This window comes from Ursus americanus, chromosome 25 (assembly GCF_024610735.1).
Source record: "Ursus americanus isolate L20-20 chromosome 25, mUrsAme1.1.p, whole genome shotgun sequence".
Classification (NCBI taxonomy): Eukaryota; Metazoa; Chordata; class Mammalia; order Carnivora; family Ursidae; genus Ursus; species Ursus americanus.
This window is the reverse complement of record NC_142151.1, coordinates 45,063,255-45,084,203: the sequence shown is the minus strand read 5'-3', so window position 1 is coordinate 45,084,203 and position 20,949 is coordinate 45,063,255. Positions and strand designations below refer to the sequence as shown.

At 56.6% G+C, this 20,949-nt stretch overlaps 1 protein-coding gene across 5 annotated transcripts; it reads left to right on the top strand.

Moving 5' to 3' along the window:
• The first annotated feature begins 242 nt into the window (after positions 1 to 242).
• ZNF385A (zinc finger protein 385A) lies at positions 243 to 20,230 on the top strand. Of its 5 annotated transcripts, none has more exons than XM_045800853.2 (8): positions 243 to 310; positions 6,657 to 6,793; positions 13,874 to 13,984; positions 15,632 to 15,794; positions 17,675 to 17,917; positions 18,275 to 18,444; positions 18,652 to 18,747; positions 18,886 to 20,230. In XM_045800853.2, the coding sequence occupies exons 1-8, from the start codon at positions 301 to 303 to the stop codon at positions 19,114 to 19,116; spliced, it is 1,161 nt and encodes a 386-aa protein (XP_045656809.1). In that variant the 5' UTR covers positions 243 to 300; the 3' UTR covers positions 19,117 to 20,230. The 5 variants fall into 5 exon arrangements, with proteins under 5 accessions (XP_045656809.1, XP_045656810.1, XP_087712022.1 ...); XM_045800854.2 differs by lacking the exon at positions 243 to 310 and adding an exon at positions 5,440 to 5,556; XM_087855896.1 differs by lacking the exon at positions 243 to 310 and adding an exon at positions 6,342 to 6,360.
• The last annotated feature ends 719 nt before the right edge of the window (positions 20,231 to 20,949 follow it).

The window sequence follows — 20,949 nt, the reverse complement described above, 5'->3', positions numbered from 1 at the left end:
CCGCCTTGTAGATGTCGTGTTCCCCCAGCCCTGGCTGCAGTGACACCGTAAATCCAGGAGACCCGGGGCAGCAAGTGGGAGAGAAAGCGGGAGGGGCAAGGAGCCGCCAAGACGCCCCCTCATGGAGCCCAGGGTGCCCGGGTTCCCCCTCCTCCCGTCTTCACCTGCTGCGGGCTCCGCCCCCGCTCCGCCTGGGCCGGCCTCTGCTCCTCCCCCGACTCCTCCCCCCGTACCCCCAGCCCGGCCAGAACGGCCCCCGGGACAGAGCGACGCGGAACCCCGGGCGCCTGGGTCCCCAGCATGATCCTCGGTGAGTGGGCTCTGCGGCTCTGGGCTCCGGGCTCCTGGGTCCCTCTCAGTAGGCCACCCCCCGTCTCCCGGCACCGCGGTGACTGCGGCCGCCCGTCAGCAACCGGTTCCCCCTCCCCCTTCATCTGGCTCCACATCTGGGGGTCCCCTCTTCCCCTTTTCCCCAAGCTGCCGCTTCTCGGGGTAATTTAGGGAGTGCTGAAGGGGAAAGCAGAGCCGGCGAGACCCCCGCCCCATAATGAGGACATTGCGTATTCATGAGGCTCATGAATATTATATGACGGTCTACGAGAGCCTGGGGGAGAGGGCTGGTGTTGGCCTGACGGAGTTGAGGGAAAGGTTCTGACCCGTCCCCCCACACGCACGCCCTCCCCCACCCTTAGCTCAGACACTCCGACATCCTTCTGGGCCCAGGATAAGAGGGAAAGGAGGAAGTGGGGGGCGGGCGGGGAAAAGATGGTGGGTGTAGCTTCGAGGTGTGTGTGGTGGGAGGTGGGAACCTGAGGGCCAGAGATAAGGGGGCTGGGGAGAAGCAGGGGTGGGAAACTGTCCATCCCAGGCCCCTGCGGCTCCGATCCTGCCTCCGCAGCCATCCTGCCCCAACACGCCGGGACCTGCCCCGCTCTCTCCTTGCTCTGGCTGCCTGGGCCCTTCCTTCCCGGCTTCCTTCTTCTTCCTTCTTCCCCCACCCCCACCCCTGCCTTGGGCCGGGGGCACCAGGAGACAAGGGGCAATGGAGAGAGTAGGGATGGGGGAGGGGAGCCCCCGCGGGGCTCTGACAACCCTCCAGCCACAGCCACCCCATCCCCATGACCTACATCGGAAGGGAGCCCCGGGGTGGGGGAGGTGAGGGACTAGCTGTGCGCCGGGACTCCTCCTCAGCTCCAGGGGCTCCAGGCCCCTGCCTCCACAATAGTCTCAGCCCTGCTATGTCCTCTGACCTCTGACCTCTGACCTCTGACCTCTGCCCTGGTTAGGCCGGTTCCTGGGCCCTGTTTATGGTGGGAGAGCCCCCACCTACCCACACCAGGCCCACACACTCCCTGCCTTCCACTGGGGACACCTGGTTCCATGCTGGCGCCCCAGGGCTTGCCTGGCTCCTGCCTCAGCCCTCTGCTGGGTCCCTCTGCTGTTTGCCTCCTTGGCTCTTTAGCTTCCCTTCCTTCTTTGACCCCTGTTGACTTCCCACCAGTGATCTTTCCCCCCTTCCGCCCTCCTTCGTCCATCTTTCTCTCCCCACCCTGTTATCTCTTCCCTCTCTCACCATGTTACGCGCTCCATCATACCTATTCGATGAATGAGGGAACGGAGGCTTGAATGACTGGTTGCCTGCCTCCTTCCTGCAAGTATCTCCAGCAAAGAGACTCCTCACCCAACTCTGAAGACTGTCCCCACCCTAAAGTGACCCTCACCGACACATCTTGGACTCAGGCCCCCAGAGCACGGGCTCCACATTCCTCCAGCCTGTGCAATCCCTGCATGTGGGCTCCACCCTGGGCACGGGCCCCAGAGGCAGCGTCCTGTTTATCCAGAACAGGCCAGTGTGAGCAGCACTTTCCGTGGTCAGTAGGCTCAAAAGACGACCTCAGGGACCTGCTCAAACCTGACCAAGACTCCACCACAGGAAAAATGCCTGGGTCCACCAACTGGACCCCCACCACATCTCCTAGGGGACCCTGTAGTTAACTCCCTCCTTGTGCCCGCCAACAGAGGGGCGGGAAGCCTGCCAGCCAGGGCTCAGGCCACACCCCAGGGCCCATAGTAAGGTTTTCTGTTCCAAATGCTGAGGTCTACTGAGTCCATGAGCTTGGTTGCCCTGACCAGCAGGTGGGGCCCCCGCCTACCTGCTCAAGATCTAGACTGCGGGCCTAGGTTTAAGCAGATGGTGGTTCTGGGCTCAATTCCCTGTTTCAGGCCTTTCTTACTGTCCTCTCCAACTAGCCCCTTGGGGGGAGGGGGCATTGAAAGAGGCCCTTTCCTGTCAGATTGGGAAGATTTCCCAGGGATCTTCTCTCTCTTCCCTTCCTGGCCACCTCCTCCCTTTAGCCTGCCCCACCTACATCCACCCTAGGGTTATTAAGGATGATGTTTTAAGTAGTTGTTCATAATCATCCCCTTGTTGCTTTCATCTTTGACTTCAAAGCTTTTCCAGCCCTCAGCATGCCTCCTGTCCGGATGGGGGAAGTTGAGGCAGAAGGGAACATATACATGGGATTTTGTCAAGAAGTCAAGATGCAGGGGTTCGAGGCTCTCCCCTCAAACCCCAATTTTAGGCATTGCTGGGGAGGGAGAAGAGGCCCAAAGGCCTGAAGAGAAAGTTGGATTAGAGATGAGAACCCAGTCCAGACCCCAATCCGGTTCCTTCCTTGGCCCCAGAGTTTAATTCCCATCTTAACCCAAGTAGTATTAGGGCCCTAATACTACTTGCAACCCTAATCCCAAAACCTCTCTCTCATCTCACTCTCATCCTGGCGCAACCTTCAAGGCCAACACTAACTCACGGCCCTACCCTAACACCTTTCCTGACTCTTGCTCCTACCAGACATGACCACTCCCTGAGCCAGCTCAGGGCAGACACTCCCATTCTTCACCACAAGGGCTTGAGGCACCAGGCCTGACCTAAGACAGCCAAGGGGCTCGCACTCTGACCTGGCCAAAATTTCTGGGGAAGGGAGGAAGGAAAAGACCAGAAGTCAGTGGGATGGAAGGAGTTAGATGTGGCTTGGTTGTGGCTCGGTGCTGGAGAGGAAACCTGAGCAGGATCAAAGTGCCTGGGGCTAGGTAGCACATAGAAAGGGACAGGTGGACATCCATCCAAGGGTCTGAGAGTTCATCCCCTCTAAAGTGCATTGGGAAGTGTCTCTAATAGAGCATTTGGCAATCCTGCACGAGCTGGGTGGGGCGCTATCTGTTGGAGGTAATTACTCTAATGAGCTTCCCTCTGGAGCGGCCTGCCCCAGCCAGGCCCCAGCTCCTCCCTGCCCTGCCCGACTTGTGTGCCATGCATGCACACACTCCAGTGCGCTCTCCTACCCCCTCCAAACCTGCCCGCAGCCCTCACCTAGCCAGATGTCAGAAGCCCTGGATTTCCCACCTCATTTCCTGCTTCCCCAGCCCTCACTATGTTCCTGCCCTTCCCCACCCCCACACCCCATCCCAAGTCTACCCACAAAAGCGTAGCTCTTGAAAGCCCTGTCACTGGAGCCAGACAGACAGGTTCAAGTCCCTCACTAGCTGTGTGACCTTGGTCAAGTAACTCCCTTCTCAGAGCTGATTGTCATCATCGATTAGATAAGGACTCATTTATTTAGCAAACATTGAGCTCCCTTTGTAGCATGCCAGCAATTTCCACGGACTCGTTCAATCCTCTCAACAACTCCTGGAGGCAGTACTGTTGTTCTCTTTTGCCAAATGAGCTAGTCACCCAGCTCCTGAGGAGTGGAGCCCTCCTCCTCAGGGAGATCGTGGATGTCCAGTGCCTGGCATAGAGTAAGCCCTCAAAAAGTGGCAACTATTATTATTCTCAGAGAAGGGGAGAGGGGACTGAGGCTTGGGCCACCTGAAACGAGAGCCCTGCTTGTGCCCACTCTGCTCATGAGCTGTCATTAGCCCCTCTGCCCATCTCATAGCACAGTAGACCCCCAAATCGGGAAGAAGCCAGATGGATCTCTAGTTGCCCACCTTGCTTCCTCGCCTCACTCCAGCCTCATTTCAGCCATGCTCCCACTTCCCTCCCCTTCCTCCTTCCCTACAGGGCTCCTGTCAGTGGAAAAGATGAGTTGCTGGCCATAGGGAACTGAATCGCTACTGTTTGTTTTCCTCTAACCCCAGGAAGTGCAGGGACCTTGCTCTCCCCTTCCTCTCCTTGAACAAGATGGAAGCCTGTGCTTGGATCTCCATGCCTTCCAAGTGAGACTAGAGTCCTTCCGGGGTTATTAGCTGCGAAAGAATTTGCTACAGAGTGCGACAGATCTTGATTTAAATTCCAGCCCTGATACTTACAGGCTATGTAACGTCAGCCAAGGTTTTTAAGCTCTCTGAGCCTCAGTTTCCTCATATGTGAAATGGGGAAAATAGTATCAGCTACCTCCACAGAATCATAGCTGCCTCAGAGATTAAATGTGGTAATACTCAGAACTCATTGCCTGGCACACAGTGGCTCTACACTACATTTTTTTTCTATTGCCTTTTCCAGAACTCATCTCTGTGTTGAGATGGGTGTGTGAGTGGTGGGGGCTTCGGAGAGTCTAGACTTGGGGAAAGGGTCAATTTGCTGAGCTGCTCTGGGGCAGGGCAAGTGCCAGCCCCAAACCAGCTGGTAGGGGTGGGTGCTGGGTGCCTGGGACTCTGGGAGCGCTCAGGTTTCTCTCACCATTCCTGATGCTGCCCGGGGCTCGTTAAGGCTGCCCTGGTCTGGTGTGCCAGGCTGGGGCGGGGGGAGCGGTGCACGCAGAGGGGAGAAGCCCTGAGAGGACAGACGAAGGCGAGGTGGTCAAACTGCCCCTCAGACTGTCTGTCCCTCTCTTCTCTCTCCCTTACTTGCTCTTTCTGCTCTCTTTCAGTCTTTCTACCCTGGTCTCTAGCTCTGTGTCCAGCTTTTCAGCAGAGTCTCTCTTTCTCTCTCTCATTTCATTCTCTTCCATCTCTCGGTTGTTCACTATCTCTTTCTCTCTCAGTATCTATGTCTTTTTTCTCAATCACTTACTCCTGCTTCTGTCATTCTTTCCCATTCTCTCTCATTGGCTTTTGTCTGTCTGTCTGTCTCTCCTCTCCCCCATCCCATCCCAACTCTGAGGTGGCAGAGGAGGGAATGCACACAGGGTTTACAGACCCCCAACTGCCCAAGGGCCAAAGCCAAGCATCCTGCCCTTTCCTTCAGCCCTTAGCCATCTAAAGCCCAAGCTCCCAGCAGCCTTGACCTCGGGTACCGTGGCCACCCACCCTGGCAGAAGAGACAGACCCCTCCAGACCTTTCTGGACCAGCTCCCTGCCCCCAGCTGTGCCTGAGCCCTCCCCACCCCCTCCCTCTCGCCTCTGATTCCCTAATCCCTGCTCCCCCGCCCTCCCCTCTGCCCCACTTTTCCAGGACTCTGATTGGCTGATTCTACTGACTGGACTGGGGGGGAGGGGGCTGGCAAGGGAGGGGGCAGGGGGCAGAACCAAGGGAAGGGGACGCTGTCAGGCCCAGGCCCCTGGGGGGCCAGGGCCAGGCCACTGCCTGGGGGCAGCAGGCACCAGAAACTGAAGGTATGCAAAGGGGCAGACTCTATGGAGGGAGCAGGAAAGGATCCCGGGGTACCCTCTGCCCCAGTAAGGTCAAGGGAGGACGGGGCCAAGCTTGCAGCCTCCTAGCTTTGCCTCTGTTCCTGGGAACCCCTGTTGTTGGCAGGGGCTTGCTAGAGCAGTGAAGGGCAGCCAGAACTCCCTGACTGGTGGACAGCTAGGTCGCAGAAGGGAGTTGAGCTAGCAGAAGCCCAGACGGGTCCTGAGGGCCTTTGGCCCACCCCTTTGGAGCCTGGCAAGGTTCCTCCTATAGCTCTGGGGGGAGGAGAAAAAGGTCTCAGGGGTGGGTGGGTAGTGGAGTGGCTAGCCTGGACTTTCATTTCCCCTTGGGGTCAGACCCAGGCATTCCCCTCCCAGAGGCCAGGGTGGCGGTTCCTCCTGCAGGGCTGGAGCTGAGCACTCCCAGTGAGACAAAGGGGCATGGGGGAAGACAGGAAGGTTGGGGAAAGGGGCTCTGAGAACGAGCCCAGGCGGTCTGCCTCCCAGAGCAAATGCTACTCACCTATTACCTACCCCCAGAGATGTTGACAATTAACTAGGAATTATGGCTGGGACAAATCACAGCTCTTTCGGCAGCCTGACTCAGTAGCCCTCCTCCAAACCTAGGCCTCAATATTCCCCTCTGGGGAGTGGGATGAATCACCCACCTGACTCTGTTCTCCCTGGGGTGAGACCTAGCCTTTGGGATTCCTTGGGGGAAAACAAAACCAGAAGAAGGGAGTGGTCAGAGCCATGGGGCTTCCGAGTCCTGCTGATCCAGCAGAGAAGGTCTGTGCTCTTCCTGGGTCTGTAAAAATGCCTGAAGGTCTTGTGGGAGGGAGGCTGGAGAAGGGGGAAGTGAAAACCACCCAGAAGGGAAGGACTGGTCTGCACCCTCCCCTGGGCCCACAGGGCACTGTGCTCCATTGCTCCGGAGACAGCAAGCAGGGGAAGTGTGTGTGCACCACGGGGGTCACACTTCTGAGTGTGGGGGCCCCAGCTGGGGGGAGTGGGACTGACAGGTTTGGGTGGGGCTCCCAAGCTTCAATCTTCCTGCCCCACGTAATGTTTTCTCTGCCCTTCAGGCAGCCTGAGCCGGGCAGGGCCCCTCCCTCTGCTTCGGCAGCCCCCCATCATGCAGCCCCCACTGGACCTCAAGCAGATCCTGCCCTTCCCCCTGGAACCGGCCCCCACCCTGGGCCTCTTCAGCAACTACAACACTGTGAGTAGCAGCCTGCCTGCCTGCCCTACCCTCCTGAGACCCTGGCTCCTTCTTTCCCTCCAACGCACCCCTGCCCTCTTCTCCTCTGTTTCTAATTACTTACCTCTTCCGAGAACCCCATCTCCCTGACTTCTAGTCGGTTACAAGCATTGTTGGCTATTTGGTATTAACAACAATAACAAGAGCTAATATTTGCTGAGGTCTCACTATGAGCCAGCCCTGTGCTACGTGTTTTATATGAATCCTCTCATTGAGCCCACCATCTAGAGAAGAAATGAGACCTAGAGTGGTGATTGCGACTACAGGGACTTGGGAAGGGGACAGGTGCTGAATCCAGAAGGAGGGAATAAGCAGGGCCACAAGCCTGCCTGTTTGTAAATTCTAGCTCTCTGGAACCACATCTGGGTGGGTAGGGTCAATGGGGTAGGGCTTAGGGGGCTAGCAAAGTTGTCTAAATTTAATACAGTATGAAATAGGGAGCCATTATCCATTCCTGAGCAGGAAAGTGACTGGGTAAGAGCAGTGTTTGAGGAAGGTGGGTGGGACAGCTGGATGAAAGGGAGCAGAGGCTAGAAGAGGCTCTCCCACCAAGGCAGGCCTGCAGGGAAACCTGGAAGTCCAAACTGGGCCAGCGGCAGGGACAGTGTGAGTATATAGGAAGGAGGAGGGGCAAGGTGTTTCCAAGGAAATATTCCTAGGCCATGGTGACCAACTGGTATTTGGGGGTGGGGGAGAAGAGAGAGGATGAGTAAAGGCTGACTCCAGGATTCAAACCTCTGTGACTGGAGGAAGTCACCTTAACAGGGGCAGGGGTTTGGAGGAGGAAGCTGGTCTAGGGTGAGGCTACTGAGCTCACGTTAGGACATGGTGAGTTGGTATAGGAGTGGGACACTGAGCCAGAGATGTCCAGCACACAGTTGGAATTTGGGTCCTGGAGAGTGGGCTCGAGCTAAAGGTTCGGGGGAAGTCAGCTTTATTCAGCTGACCCACCATCAAACCATACTCAGCTACAAACACGGACTGAGTATCCAATACACACCGGGCGCTGCGGTAGGTGTTTCGGAACCTGATCTCACTTCATCTTCACCACACCCCAACAAAGCGGACTTTCCCATACAGCAAGGCAGAAACTGAAGCTCAGATGGGTTTAGTGATTGACCTCAGTTGACACAGTATGTGCCGAAGGTATGATCCAACCCTACAGGGAAGCTGTTGTTTTATCCCTGTCGTACAGATGAGAAAACTGAGCACTGACTAGAAGCAGGGCACTGTTCTAGATACAGTGGAGACACAAGGGCAAACATGATAAGGCCCAATCTTGAAAGACCTTTTATATTCAGGGGAGAAACATCGACATCTGGGCAGCAATCTATCACACAAAACAGAGCAAGAGTTATAAATATTGTGACAAAGACACTGACAATGGTTCAAGTGAACAACAACAAAAAAACGTTTTGAGCACCTACTGTGTGCCGGGCACTGTAGCAAGTGTGAGGGGTACAGGACTCAGTCTGTGCCCATGGGGAGCTCATGCTTAGTAGGAAAGATAACAAGTTAACAGCTACCCTGTAGTGTGAAAAGAGCTGTGTCAGAGGCTTTAGCTTGTATGGGAGCCCAAGCGAGTGGCAAGAAAGACTTGCTGAATGAGGTGGTGCCTAAGGGACCAACCAGAGCTGAAAAGGAGAAAGAGAACAGAGGAAAAAGGGATTGAACCTAGAGGTGACATATGATTTGGGCTTTGAAGAATTATTAGCAGGATTTTAAAAGGGACCTTAGAGAACATTCCAGGCTGAAGCAAATAGCATGAACAAAGGCTAGAAAAGAGCACTTGAGGAAGTGCAGTTGATTCAGTTTGACTAGCGCAGAAGGGGCTGCTTTCCCCCATCTACACACCCCATTTACATTTACCTTCGGGTCTCGCATCGTTTTCCCCATTTTATAGATGAGGAAACACAGACCTAGAGAAGTTAAATGACTTGCCCAAGGTCACAAAGCTGGTCAATTCAGATGGATAGTTCAGGCTTTCTGACTCCCACAGTGTCCATGGCTCCACTGCCTCTAGTAGGGACCAGCTATTTACAGCCAGGAGCACTGACAAGCTCGGCGAGTGCAGCGGAGCGCGGAGCAGCACCAACTTTGGCATCTGACTGGCAGGGTTTGAATTGACATTCCAGATGTACTGGCTGTGTGACCTTAGACAAATTGCTTCACTACTCTGAACCTGAATTTTACCAGCTGTAAAACAAGATAGTAATAGTACCAACACACGAGGCTTTTGTGAGAATTGTATTGTGTAATCATGATGCCTAGCACAAAGTGTTCAGTGTAAGCTGCTATGATTAGTATGTTATTGCTATTATTTGACTTAAGAGAGGATCAGAGAGAGAAAGGTAGTATGGCCAAGGCCTCAGCCTTTTGGAATAAGCAGAATTAGGCAGCGGGAACAGGAGGCGGCTCCAGCAAAGGAAATGGAGGAGCCACTGGAGGGGGTGGGGATGCAACCTGGTTCCTGTAGAGTTCGAGAAGCCAAGGGAGAGAGTGTGGCGGGCTGCATCAATAGTGTCAAATTCTGCAGGGGAATGAGGACTGCAGAAAAGCTGCAGACGGGCCTTTGGCAGTACTGTGCAGCAGTTAAGTACACGGCTTTGGAGTCAGGCTGCCCAGGTTTAAATTCAAATCCCAGTTCAGCCACTTACTAGCTTATGACCTTGGGCAAATTATTTAACCTCTCTAAACCTCAGTTCCCTCATCTATAAAATGAAGATAATAATAGTACTTATTTTGAATAGTGGTTGTGAAGATTAAATTAGATATTCCATGCAAAGAGCTCAGTACAGAGGCTGGCACATTCCAAGGACTCAATCAACATTAGTAGGTGGTGGTGGTGGTGGTGGTGGTTTTATTATTCATCGCAGAGTCTCCCCCTCCCTGGACTAAGACCTCCAGATCTCTCTCCTCCTGGGGCAGCTCCTACCTCTTAAACCCCTTTGCCACATTATGCTTTCCTCTGCCTTTGGACGTCCTTCATTGTCTCCCAAAGAAAACCTCTCTCTACATCCAGTCCCCTGCTTCACTCATCTCCCTGTCCTAGGTGGGATGGGAGAGGATGAGATCCAGAGATGGGAGTGTGGGAAACCTAAGGCCTGTCCAGAGAGGATAAGGAGGTGTCTGGGGAAGGGGGCTGCTAGGCCCTCCTGCTCCTCAGCCCCCAGTGCTGCCCCTACTCGACCGCCAGAGGGCAGCAAGTGCACGAAACATCAGCTTTTTGGGAACCTGGTTGTCCAGCAGGTGGCGGGCGAGGGGAGGAGGTGGGAAGGGGTTTGGGACGATGTCCCCAATCTGAAGTCGCTTCTGCTCTGGGCGTCCCCCCAGCTCCACCATTCAGAGGAGTCGCTGAGAGAGCAGTGCCTGACACCTAGGTACCTGGGCTCCATTTCCCCTCCCTAGTAGGGGAAGTGACATGTAAAAAGGGCAAAAGGGTCGTGTGCAGAGGGAACAGAAGGGTCGTCTGGGAACCTGGAGGAGAGGTTGTCAGCAAGGGAGCGAGGGCCAGGGCGGAAGGGATGGAAGAAACGTCCGAGCTAGAGAAACAGAATCGTCCATAGGATTGGTGGGGACACTGGACCCAGTAAGGGTCCTCAGTGCAGGAAGGCGAGGTCAGCTGGTCAATACCGGGTCGCCGGGCCCCTCGCCAGGACAAGGTCCACTCTGGAACGAGTATCTGGATACGGACACCCCCTCCTCTCCTCTTTTCACCCTAGCCCCCCCCGTCATCCCTCTCAGGCGCCCTAGCCCCGCCCCCGTCCGCGGCCCGCCCCCGGCCCCGCCTCCGGGGCGGGCTCAGGTCCCGGCCGGCACCGCCTCCCCTTCTCGGGCTGGCCCGGCCGCACAGCCCCGAGCCACCCGGGCAACGAGAGCCGCGTCCCCGGCCTGCCCGGCCCGGCCAGGCTCGGGTGCCCCGCCCGGGTCCGCCACCCCGGGCCATGGAGTCGCGGCCCCCGGGGTCCCGCAGGGTAAGCCACCCGGCCCCTCCTCTCTCCCTGGCTCCTGCCGCTGCCGCAGCGCCCCCCCACCCCATCCCCGCCCGCCCCTGGCGGGCGGGCTACCTCTCCTTTCGCTTGGTCCTCGGGTTATCTGGCCCATCCCCCATAACTGGCGCGGTCCCAACCAATCTCTGGATCCCAGCTGGCAACCCCAGACTACTGCCACCATACTGGATACCCCCACCTCTGCTTCTCAGATCCTTGGAGTCCCCCAGATATTCAGACTTCCATCAGGTCTTATATGTACCCTCAAATTACCACGCCGCTTAGATCCCTCTTATCCCATCCTGGCATCTCTCCCCTTCCCAGCATCCCTCCCCCACCAGCTTCCACCTGCTCTTTAGACACCCCCTAGCTCGCTGTCTTTCCTATTTCAATTCTTCCTGTCCCTCAGGTCTTCCCATCCCTGAGATTCCACCCTCCTTCCCTTTTCACCTTTACTGGGGGGGGGGGGTGGAGGATGGGGAAGTGGGGTGGTCAAACAAGGGGCAGTTTCCATCAGATAAAGGGCAATGGAAGGAAATATAATCATGCCCCCCCCCTTTGTGTTCCTGATCTGGTTTCCTCCCTTCCCTCCCCCTTGCCCTTCCTGATTCATTTTGCCCCAGCTTCAGGGAGCGATTCCCCTTCATGTCTGCTGTTGGAGGGCAGGTAGGAGAGGAATGTTTTGTGGACCTTTCCAGGCAGTGTCTAGGCCAAAATCCCAGGAAAGGGGCTCTGGAGTGGAATGGGCTGTGGGAGATGTTGGCCTCCTCCCCTCCCGAGAGAGCCCTCATCTAGGTCACCAGGGCCTCTTGACCTTGGCCTGGAGCGGCATTTCAGTGGCTCACATTCCACCTGCGCAGGGATTGGGCCCAGGAGCCCTCACCTTCAGCCTGGTGTCTCCTCAGTTCCTGGAGGAGAGGGTGGGAAGGACCCACGCCCCGGGTTGGTGCCCTCTTGCCCATCCACCCCCACCCCTAGTTGGTATTTATGGACTTAAAGTGAGAGAGGGGTGTGTGGAAGAGAAAAGGCTCTCATCCTGGGGGAGGGACCTAAGTGGGGCAGGGACCATTCTCCCCGGGTGGACGTTGGGATGGTCAGCCCACAGGTCGTCCTCAGGGCACTCTGCGGAGCAGGCTGGGGCAGAGACAGAACTGGGGCCTCTGCTGTCCCCTCTCCATCCCACTTCTCTCTCCCTACTGCTGTCATCGACTTAGGTTTCCTGGCCCAGATTGGGTTTCTGTTTAGGCTGAATTCCATTCCCCACCCAGCATGTGAGGAAGCCCAGGGGTTGAGGAGAACACTGGGGCAGGGGGCGGGGGGTGTCTCTGGATAGGGAGGACTGACGCCTGGAGACTGGGAGCTGAGAGCAGTCGTCTGTCTCTCTGATTAAAGCCTGTCTCCAACTTGGTCTGTCTTTCTTTCTGCCAAACACATCATACGTTCACACAGATAAACACACAGCTGAAGATTACACAACCTGACCATTCATGGCGTCGGCCAAGCCCCCGACACAGAACTGTTGGTACAGAAGTGATGTACACACAGCACAGGACACTCCTTCACACCCCACCCATGCACAGACTGATCACAGCCTGCCTAGACACACAGGCACACCCATTCTTCCCTCGTTTGGCTTTTCTTTGAATAGGACCTGGGTTTCCAGGAGGTGAAAAGTGAGCTACTGAAAGGGGCTGCTTCCCGCCAAGGGCAGACCAAGTGATGGGACACTTGTCAGTCAGATCAGTCATCTGAACTTGGTCATGGCTCCTGCCTCTACTACTACCAAATGAGGCAGCCCATTTCACAGGGATCTAAAGCCCCCTTCCTGACATTACCCCCAACCAGCCGGTGAGACTACTGGGGAGAGCCAGGATGTGTGGACTTCCCCGATTCCAACCACCTTCTTCCCCCTGCTTCATGTTCTTGTCTCTCACCGGTGTCTTACTGGGAACCACGAAGACCTGGGCGCAGGGAAGGGTCTCAGCTGAGGAACTAAGGAACCCCAAGGCCCAGCAACTATTTTGCACTCGATCTTTCCACCTAGAAGACAAGGCTTCAACTCTAATTTGGTTCCATCCTTATGAGAGGTCCCAGCCATCACTCAATTCTCCTCAGCTTCGGCTCCGTTCCAGTCTCGCCTCTCCCTGGCTGCCTAGGGGCCAGAAGGGAGGAGGACTGTGCAGGGAGGCAGTTTTCATGCCTCTAGGCCCCTGGCTTCATCCCCTGATAGCTGAAGGCCTCAGAGAGAAACTCCCATCCTCTCCCCTCCTCATGTGAACTCTTGGCAGGAGACTGCAAAGACATCTGCTGACCCAGGGTGGGGGCAGAGACTGTTCCTAATCACGCCCAGCCCCACAGCCCTGCCCCAGAGAAAGAGCTCAGAAGATCTCTCGGCTTCCTCAGGACAGCCCAGCTTCTTAGTTTCCCCCCACTAATTCAGCCTTATGTGCTACAGCCATATACTCTCTCCTGAGTTCTTTTACTCCCTTTAGATCTGCTGCCTTAAAGAGGTCTAGGGAGTGTGTTAGGGCAACTCGGGGCCCGATGGGAAGCTGGGAATGTCTGTCTCCTGGGACCAGAAGCTTAGCTTGGTAGACATCTTGTCCCAGAGTGGGGCCAAAAGAGTTCAAAGGCCTCAGCTGAAGGACCTAGGATCTGGGGTGCTTTGGGACTTCCCATCAGTGGACTTCTGGCGGATTGGCCTAGCTGTAGGTCAAAAAGAGAGTTGGATCATCATGGTGTGATGAACTGAGACAGCAGTCCACGTTTAAGTACCAGCTCTGCTATTAACTCATCGTGTGACCTTGGGCAAACCACTTCTACTTTCTGTCAGATGGGAGCAGGGGGCCAGTTGATCCCTCAGGTCCCTTCCAGCGCTGTGAAGATTCAGCTGGGAGGGAATCAGGGGACTGAGGCTCAGAGCCCTCAGGCAAACTGAGGGATAGAGAGGAGGTTCTGGGGATTTTGGTTCAACCCAGCTGCTACCAATGTGGGGGATGATGGACATGAGCTTGTGCTGGGGTTCCTGGCTCACCCCAGCCTGCCTCCACAGATGGACCCTGTGCAGAAGGCTGTACTGTCCCACACTTTTGGGGGACCCTTGCTCAAGACCAAGCGGCCCATCATTTCCTGTAATGTCTGTCAGATCCGCTTCAATTCTCAGGTAAGAAGCCTAACTGCTGGGGGGGGTGGGGCAGCGATAGCCAGGGGATCTCGAGGGCGGGTGGAGGCTGGGAGCCCTGGTGGGGGGCAAAGATAAAGGGGATATCAGGGGAAGAGCAGAGAATGGGGATACTGCAGGAGGGGCAGGGGCGGATGGAAGGCACTTGAGAGGGACAAGAGCTGGCTGTATATTTCAACATGAAGTAGGCCAGTCCTCTGCGGTTGACTTCTCCCTTCCTTGGTGACTGATGCCTCCCTGGTTCGGAACTTCTTAGAACACAAGTAGCCATCGTGTCTGGGTGGGAGAGGGGCCTCTGGCCCACTAGTCCTTGGGCACTGGGCTGAGTTAGGTCATTAACTCCCCTGCAGAGCCCGTGCCCTCCATGGCCTCTGCTAAACTCCTCCCCTGGCCCAGCCACCTCACTCTAACCTCCTGGCTTTCTCCTGTCTCTGCCCTTTCCAATGGGGGACTTTCCCCTGGAGAGAAGGCCACCCAAAACGCAGAACCTAGGTGTCAGGCCTCCCAGCTGTCCTCCCTCTGAGGCTCCCCTGGGACCTCTGTGTGGGTCTAGAGGGGACTCTGTGGGGTGCAAGTTCTGAGAGCCTTGGGGAAAAACAGCAGAGCCTCATTCTGCTGAGTAGGGGGAAATAAAGCATGTTCTGTTTCTCTACCCAGTCCACACACACACACACACACACACACACACACACACATACCGTGATGCCAGGCTCCACACTCCACTGCCCCACCCCTGGGCTGTCAGTCTTCTTTTCCTGCCCATCCACACTTTTTATTTCTACTCTATCCCTGTCTGGGTGACCTTGTGGCTCCAGGATTGTATGTTCTTAGCAGGAGGTGCACATGGGAGTGGGGGTCGAGCCAGGACCAACCCTGCTTTAGGTCTTTCCTTTACCTTAATCCCAGGCATCCCCTCCCCCAACCCTGGCTCCACTCACTGGTGGAAGGTAGAGGACTAGAGGGGCAGGGGGCCAATAGTAGGCAGCCCTCCCCTCTTTTGCCCTCTCCTTCCCTCCCCCACCTCCCCCAAGTGGCTCTGTTTTGACAGCTGTCTCTGCTGCTGTCTCTATCTCCAGAGCTGGGCTTGGGGCCAGGGTCCTCCAGGGTGTCCACAGAGGCTTCAGGAAAAATGAGAACTGGGGGGGGGGGGTAGTCAGGATAGAGCCCAGACCTCAGGGCTCTTTGGGACTCCCAGCCTGAGTGTAGGAGCAGTGAAGGCTCGATCCCAGGGCCAGGAGACATAGGCAAAGAAGGCCAGGGGGCCAAGAGATTGCTGGCTGGCTGGCTAGATTGCTGGGACCCTCCCATTTAGGATTCTATGATAGGTTGGGGTAACCGTCCCTCACCCAGGTGAGAAGCCCGAGTCAGCAGCCAGGCCCTGGGTGTGGTGGTAGGGTGGAGCCTGGGCTGGGTGACGATCCGGGTTCCCATCTACTCTCAAGCTTGAGAAGCTAGTCTGAACCCCAGGAATAATCAGCACTCCTTGGCATGGGGCTTTACATCTCCCTGGTACAGTAAGAGACGCGCTACAGCCTGCTGAGACCACCCCAGGACCTGAAGGGGCTCAGCGGGGAGAATGGTCAGATGAAAGGTGATCTCAGATTCCATTTTCTTCCTTCATCCCTAAAGAGCCAGGCTGAGGCACACTACAAGGGTAATCGCCATGCCCGAAGAGTCAAAGGCATTGAGGCTGCCAAGACCCGAGGCCGGGAGCCTGGCGTCCGGGAACCTGGAGACCCAGCTCCCCCGGGCAGCACCCCCCAAAACGGGGATGGCGTAGCCCCCCGTCCAGGTGTGTCTGAATCCCCCCCCACATTGTTCAACTGATCTTGTCTCCTCTGTTCTTTCCTCACTTCCTAGAATTCTCCTCTCCTTTCCTCTCCCTTCCTCAGCCCCTACCCCACCATGACCCAAGGTGAGTCCTGGAGCCAAGCACAGTGATACAAAATTTCCATCCTGTCACCCCCACTCCCGCCCCAGCTCCTCTCGACAGAGTCCCACTGTCTGTCCTCCCCACCGCCCAGTGACTCAGAGAGGGGCTAGGGTGAGGCCACCTGGCAAACTTCCTCAAGAAAAAAGGAACCATCAAATCCAGGGAGAGGCTCCTTCATCTTGGGGAGAGGGGCAGGGAGGGAATCAGGACACCTCAGGGCCTGCCCTCTGGGGTTCCCCTTGGGGAGGACTGAGAGCTCAGGAAACTCAAGCAACTCCCTGGATGATCTTGGTTGATCTTTTCACCTCACTGGGCCAGAGTTTTCTTTCCTGGGAGTGAGACTTTAAGATGTTTGAGGTCTTTTCCAGGTTTACAAAAAACAACTGAGATTCTTTCTCCCTCATGGCTTGTGGCCATCTTCAGTCATAGTCCCAGCCAAGAAATTGGTAGGAAGGAATATCAAGACAGGAAGATATGAGCCACCCCCACCCTGGGATTACCACATCAGATATCAGTCATGACCAACTCCAGAGAGACTGAATATCCCCATCTCCTCTTATCCTTGCCTGTCCTTTCTGCCCCACCCTAAGTAGAATGAGAACCAGGCATCTGCAACACCAGCTTTGCAACCAGGACCCCACTCTCAACACACGCACACGCACATCCCACAGGGAAGCACAGACAGGGCGGGCAGGTGAGCTGAGTTCTAATTCTGCTCTGGCTGCTTCTTACCTGATCATTGTTTTTAAACTTGGCAGCATCTCTGTAAAATGGGGTGATGATGATAGCGGTAGTGGTAGCTAACATGTCTTCAATATCACTGTTCTAGGTGCTTTACGTATATTACCTCATTTAGTTAGTCCCGCTGGTATATCTCTAAGGAGATCATGATACCTGCCCTACTTTTGTAAACCGTGAAGCCCTGTCCAGATTGAGATGTGGCTGTGCTATCTGGATTGAAACGGAGGTAATGGATGACAGAAATGAGCACGAGAAGTAAAGAGAAAGATCACAGGACGGGCAAGCAACTGCATACGTGCAGGGGTCAGAAGGTCCTTTCCCACCAGTGCCCCGCCCCCACCGCCAGCCTCCCCACGACTGGGAAACTGGATCGGCCGCTGGAGCAAGAATGGGAGTGCTAGAGTTTCCCCTGTACAGAGGCCAGAACCCAGCGCTGAGGGCTGGGGCCTGTGCATCTTTAATCAAGCCATGAATTATAGAGCAGCCTACATCCCTGTTCCCTCTCCGGTTCTGCTGTTTCTGTTTCCCTTTTGCCGTGTCTGTAACTGTTTCTCCCCGACCTCTCCTCATGCTGCCTCTGCCCCTTCCTAGAGCTCTTGGCATGCCTCCTTGAGGACTGGGCAGGACTCTGGGAAGGGGCTGGCCAGGCAGGAAGCCCAGACTGGCTGGTAGGCCATTGAGGGGTGAATCCTTGTTCCATGCCTCTCCCTATCGCTAGGCTGGGTGCCAGCTTCACCCTGAAGAGGAAGCCATTGGGGCTGGACCCCTCAACCTTTCCCAGCCTCTGGAGAATGAGCCAGGCATTGGAGCCTCACACCCAGCCTGTAGCGGCTAGACCACATCTGGCTCTGGCCCAGGGCATGACAGCATGCATGTTGTCACAGGGTGGGGACTCCTGGGCCCTTGCCCTCCAGGAAATGGGGGTGGGTTTCCTCCACATAAAGAATCTTCTCCAAAAACCATCTGGGGTGACCCCTATGTTTCTCCCCTAACAACAGTTTCCATGGAGAATGGACTGGGTCCAGCTCCAGGATCCCCAGAGAAACAGCCTGGCTCCCCATCCCCTCCCAGCATTCCGGAGACTGGTCAGGGTACAACCAAGGGTGAAGGGGGGACTCCAGCCCCAGCTTCCCTGCCTGGGGGCAGCAAGGAAGAGGAGGAAAAGGCCAAGCGGCTGCTCTACTGTGCTCTGTGCAAGGTGGCAGTGAACTCCCTGTCCCAGCTTGAGGCTCATAACAAAGGTATGGACTCTCCTACCCCCACCCCTACTCCCCTGTCCTCAGCCCACTTCTGCTCCCTACCACCGAATTCCCCTGGTTTCCAACATCCTGAACCCTCCAAGACTTATCAGCCTATCTCCCTCCTAAATCATGTCCCCCCTTCCTTAGCCACTTTCTTCCTCAGTTCTCCCTCTACCTAACTTCTTTACCTGTGACTCTCCCCTGACCCACTTTGTGTCTGGGGGCATCCCAAGGGGCTTGGAAAAACCCCACACTTGATGCTCCCCCACCATATTTTAATTGGGAATGTATTTGTCACCTAGTAGGCCTGGAAAATTTTTCCTCCACCCCTTACCTTCCGCCCTCTGTGGGCTCCAGGTACTAAGCACAAGACAATTCTGGAGGCCCGAAGTGGGCTGGGCCCCATCAAAGCTTACCCTCGTCTGGGGCCCCCCACTCCTGGGGAACCAGAGGCCCCTGCCCAGGACCGAACCTTCCACTGTGAGATCTGCAATGTCAAGGTCAACTCGGAGGTCCAACTGAAACAGGTGGGTCCAAGGCCTTTCCCAGGAACTCTAGGAAGCTCTACTCACTAAGTGGGGAGGAGAGCAGCGAGCTGGGGTGAGGGCGCTTCTTTCAGGGTCTGTCCTTAGTGCCATAGAAAGGGCGGAGTCAGCTGTTTGGGGTGTGCCTACCGGCTTGTCGGTTGCTCCTTTCCCGGTGGCTCACAACCCACTATCCACTCGCCCTCACAGCACATTTCCAGCCGGCGGCACCGAGACGGCGTGGCCGGGAAGCCCAACCCGCTACTGAGCCGTCACAAGAAGCCTAGGGGCGCCGGGGAGCTGGCGGTGAGGCCTGGGCGCTGGAGAATTCGGCCACGGGGGGACCGGAACTGGGGGGGGGGGGAGCGAGCGGGCCCGGGGAGAGGTGGGGTTTTCGGGCCTCAGAATGACTTCTCTCTTTCCCCGCCCCTCTCCCCCCTGCAGGGCACGCTGACTTTCTCCAAGGAGCTGCCCAAGTCCCTGGCCGGTGGCCTGCTCCCCAGCCCCCTGGCGGTGGCTGCGGTGATGGCAGCGGCAGCAGGCTCCCCGCTGTCCCTGCGTCCGGCCCCAGCTGCACCTCTTCTCCAGGGACCGCCCATCACCCACCCCTTGCTCCACCCGGCCCCCGGGCCCATCCGAACTGCGCACGGACCCATCCTTTTCTCCCCCTACTGACCTGAACCCCAAACCCCCTCCCATTCAACCCCCCCACCTCCAGCCGGGACCCAGGCCTCCAGGCTCCAAGCCTGCCCCTACTCCCGGCACTCCCTGAATGATCTCTCTCCTTCCCCCCCACCCCGAGGTACGGGGTTCCAGGAAAGGGGAGGGGTAGCGGGGGAGGGGGGCTTCAGAAGGGGGGGAACACCCCAGATCTCAGGGAACCCCGCCCCCTGCCCTTCCCTCTCCCCTAGAAAAGGGGGGGCCGTCTCACCCCCGAGCCCCCTTGGAGACACCCCCCCTCCCAAAAGCCATGTCCATTCAGCCCTTCCCCCCCAAACCTAGCACAAAACGGGGTTCACAAGCCATGGTCGGAGTCCGGGGGGCAGAAATGGATTTTCTTGGCAATAAGCGGACTCTGGGACTCCGGCCCCCTGCCCCCAAACTGAAGCGCTTCCGTGAACACCCCCGTCCTCCGCAGGGGGAGGGGAGCAGGCGGGATCCTGGGTCCCTCAAAAGCACTTTGGTTTTACCGCCTGCAACCTCACTGTGCCCGCCCCGCACCATGCCCCAGCCCCAGGTCTAGCTGGGCCCATCTTAGGGGGCAGCACTTGGGGGCATCTCTGGCACTTGGGTGGGACCAAGTAGATGCCCCTACAGACCCTTCCCTCACCTTCTTCCTCCCCAGTCTGGATTCCATTCTTTTCACCAGCACCCATCGCCCAAGGGGTACCGAGGGGGGCAAGGGGTGTCCAGTCCAAGCCCACCCCCGCCTCGCCTTCCGCAAAACTGTGAGCAAAAAGCAATAGAAGCCTCGCCCCCGCCCCTCCCCTTTCCGCAGGATTCGCTGAGTCTGTAGCCTCCCCCGTCCCAGCTCCTAGACCTCATGGCTGTCCCTCCCACCAAACACCTCCACTGCACAATTCGGGCGGGGGCGTGACCTCCCTCCCCTCTCTGTGGTTTCCGTATCGTCAGCCCTTACAGCAGCCGACCGGGAGGGGGACGGGCCCCCACTGGCCTTCCCGTCCCCATCAACTCTTTATGCTTGACGATGTAGCAACCCCGGCCCCCCACCCACGTCTTCCCTTTTCCCTCTCCCCGACAATAAAGTCTGGATTCGTTGCCCTCCGTCCCCCAGACTCAGACTCTCAATCTTGGCCCCCTGATATGGGAGCTATTCCAATGCGAGATGGATCTGTATGGTGAGGGGGGCCGGCACACGGGAAAGGGGGCCAGGAGGAGGGAGCGGAAAGACGGCAGTGGGAGAAGGCAAGATCCGAGGCTTGTGGAGAGCGAGCAGAGGCTCCCAATCCCACTGCCGCCCAACCCAAAGGTAAACTTGTCCCTAGGGAATCATTTCGAGTCCAGGTCTAGGATTGCAGCCGCGGCTGCTGAGGATTCTCCACAACTCCACCAGGCGGCGCCAACGACATGGAAAAGGAGTCCCCCTAAGCTAAGACTGGTGGTGTGTCTCGCGATTCTGGGAAACAGGTCTAGATCCAGGCTCAAACAAAGGAAAGAATCCAGGCTTTTGTGCCTCACTCTGGTGGGGAATCCACGCCAGCAACACGCAACGAATGGAAAGAAGTCGGGGCAGGGACTAGGAATCTGAACTCTAGGCACTGCTGGCCTCATGTAAACAATGACCTTGACTTAGTCCTTCCCCTCTCTGGACCTCAGTTTCCCCATATGCAAAATGAGCAGATTTGGCTCTCTTAAAACTTCATTGAGACTTCATGTTCCACGACTAAAGAACTGGGACTGTGCCATTTACAGATATGCAGATATACTGGAATACCTTCTCTCCTGGTCCCCTAAATGGTCTGTGGGACAGCAAAGCACACTCTGTTC

Excerpts from the sequence above, each read along its gene's own strand:
- ZNF385A (XM_045800853.2), top strand. Across the intron at positions 13,985-15,631 it reads AGATCCGCTTCAATTCTCAG|AGCCAGGCTGAGGCACACTA; the intron begins GTAAGAAGCCTA and ends TCATCCCTAAAG. Across the intron at positions 18,445-18,651 it reads CGGAGGTCCAACTGAAACAG|CACATTTCCAGCCGGCGGCA; the intron begins GTGGGTCCAAGG and ends TCGCCCTCACAG.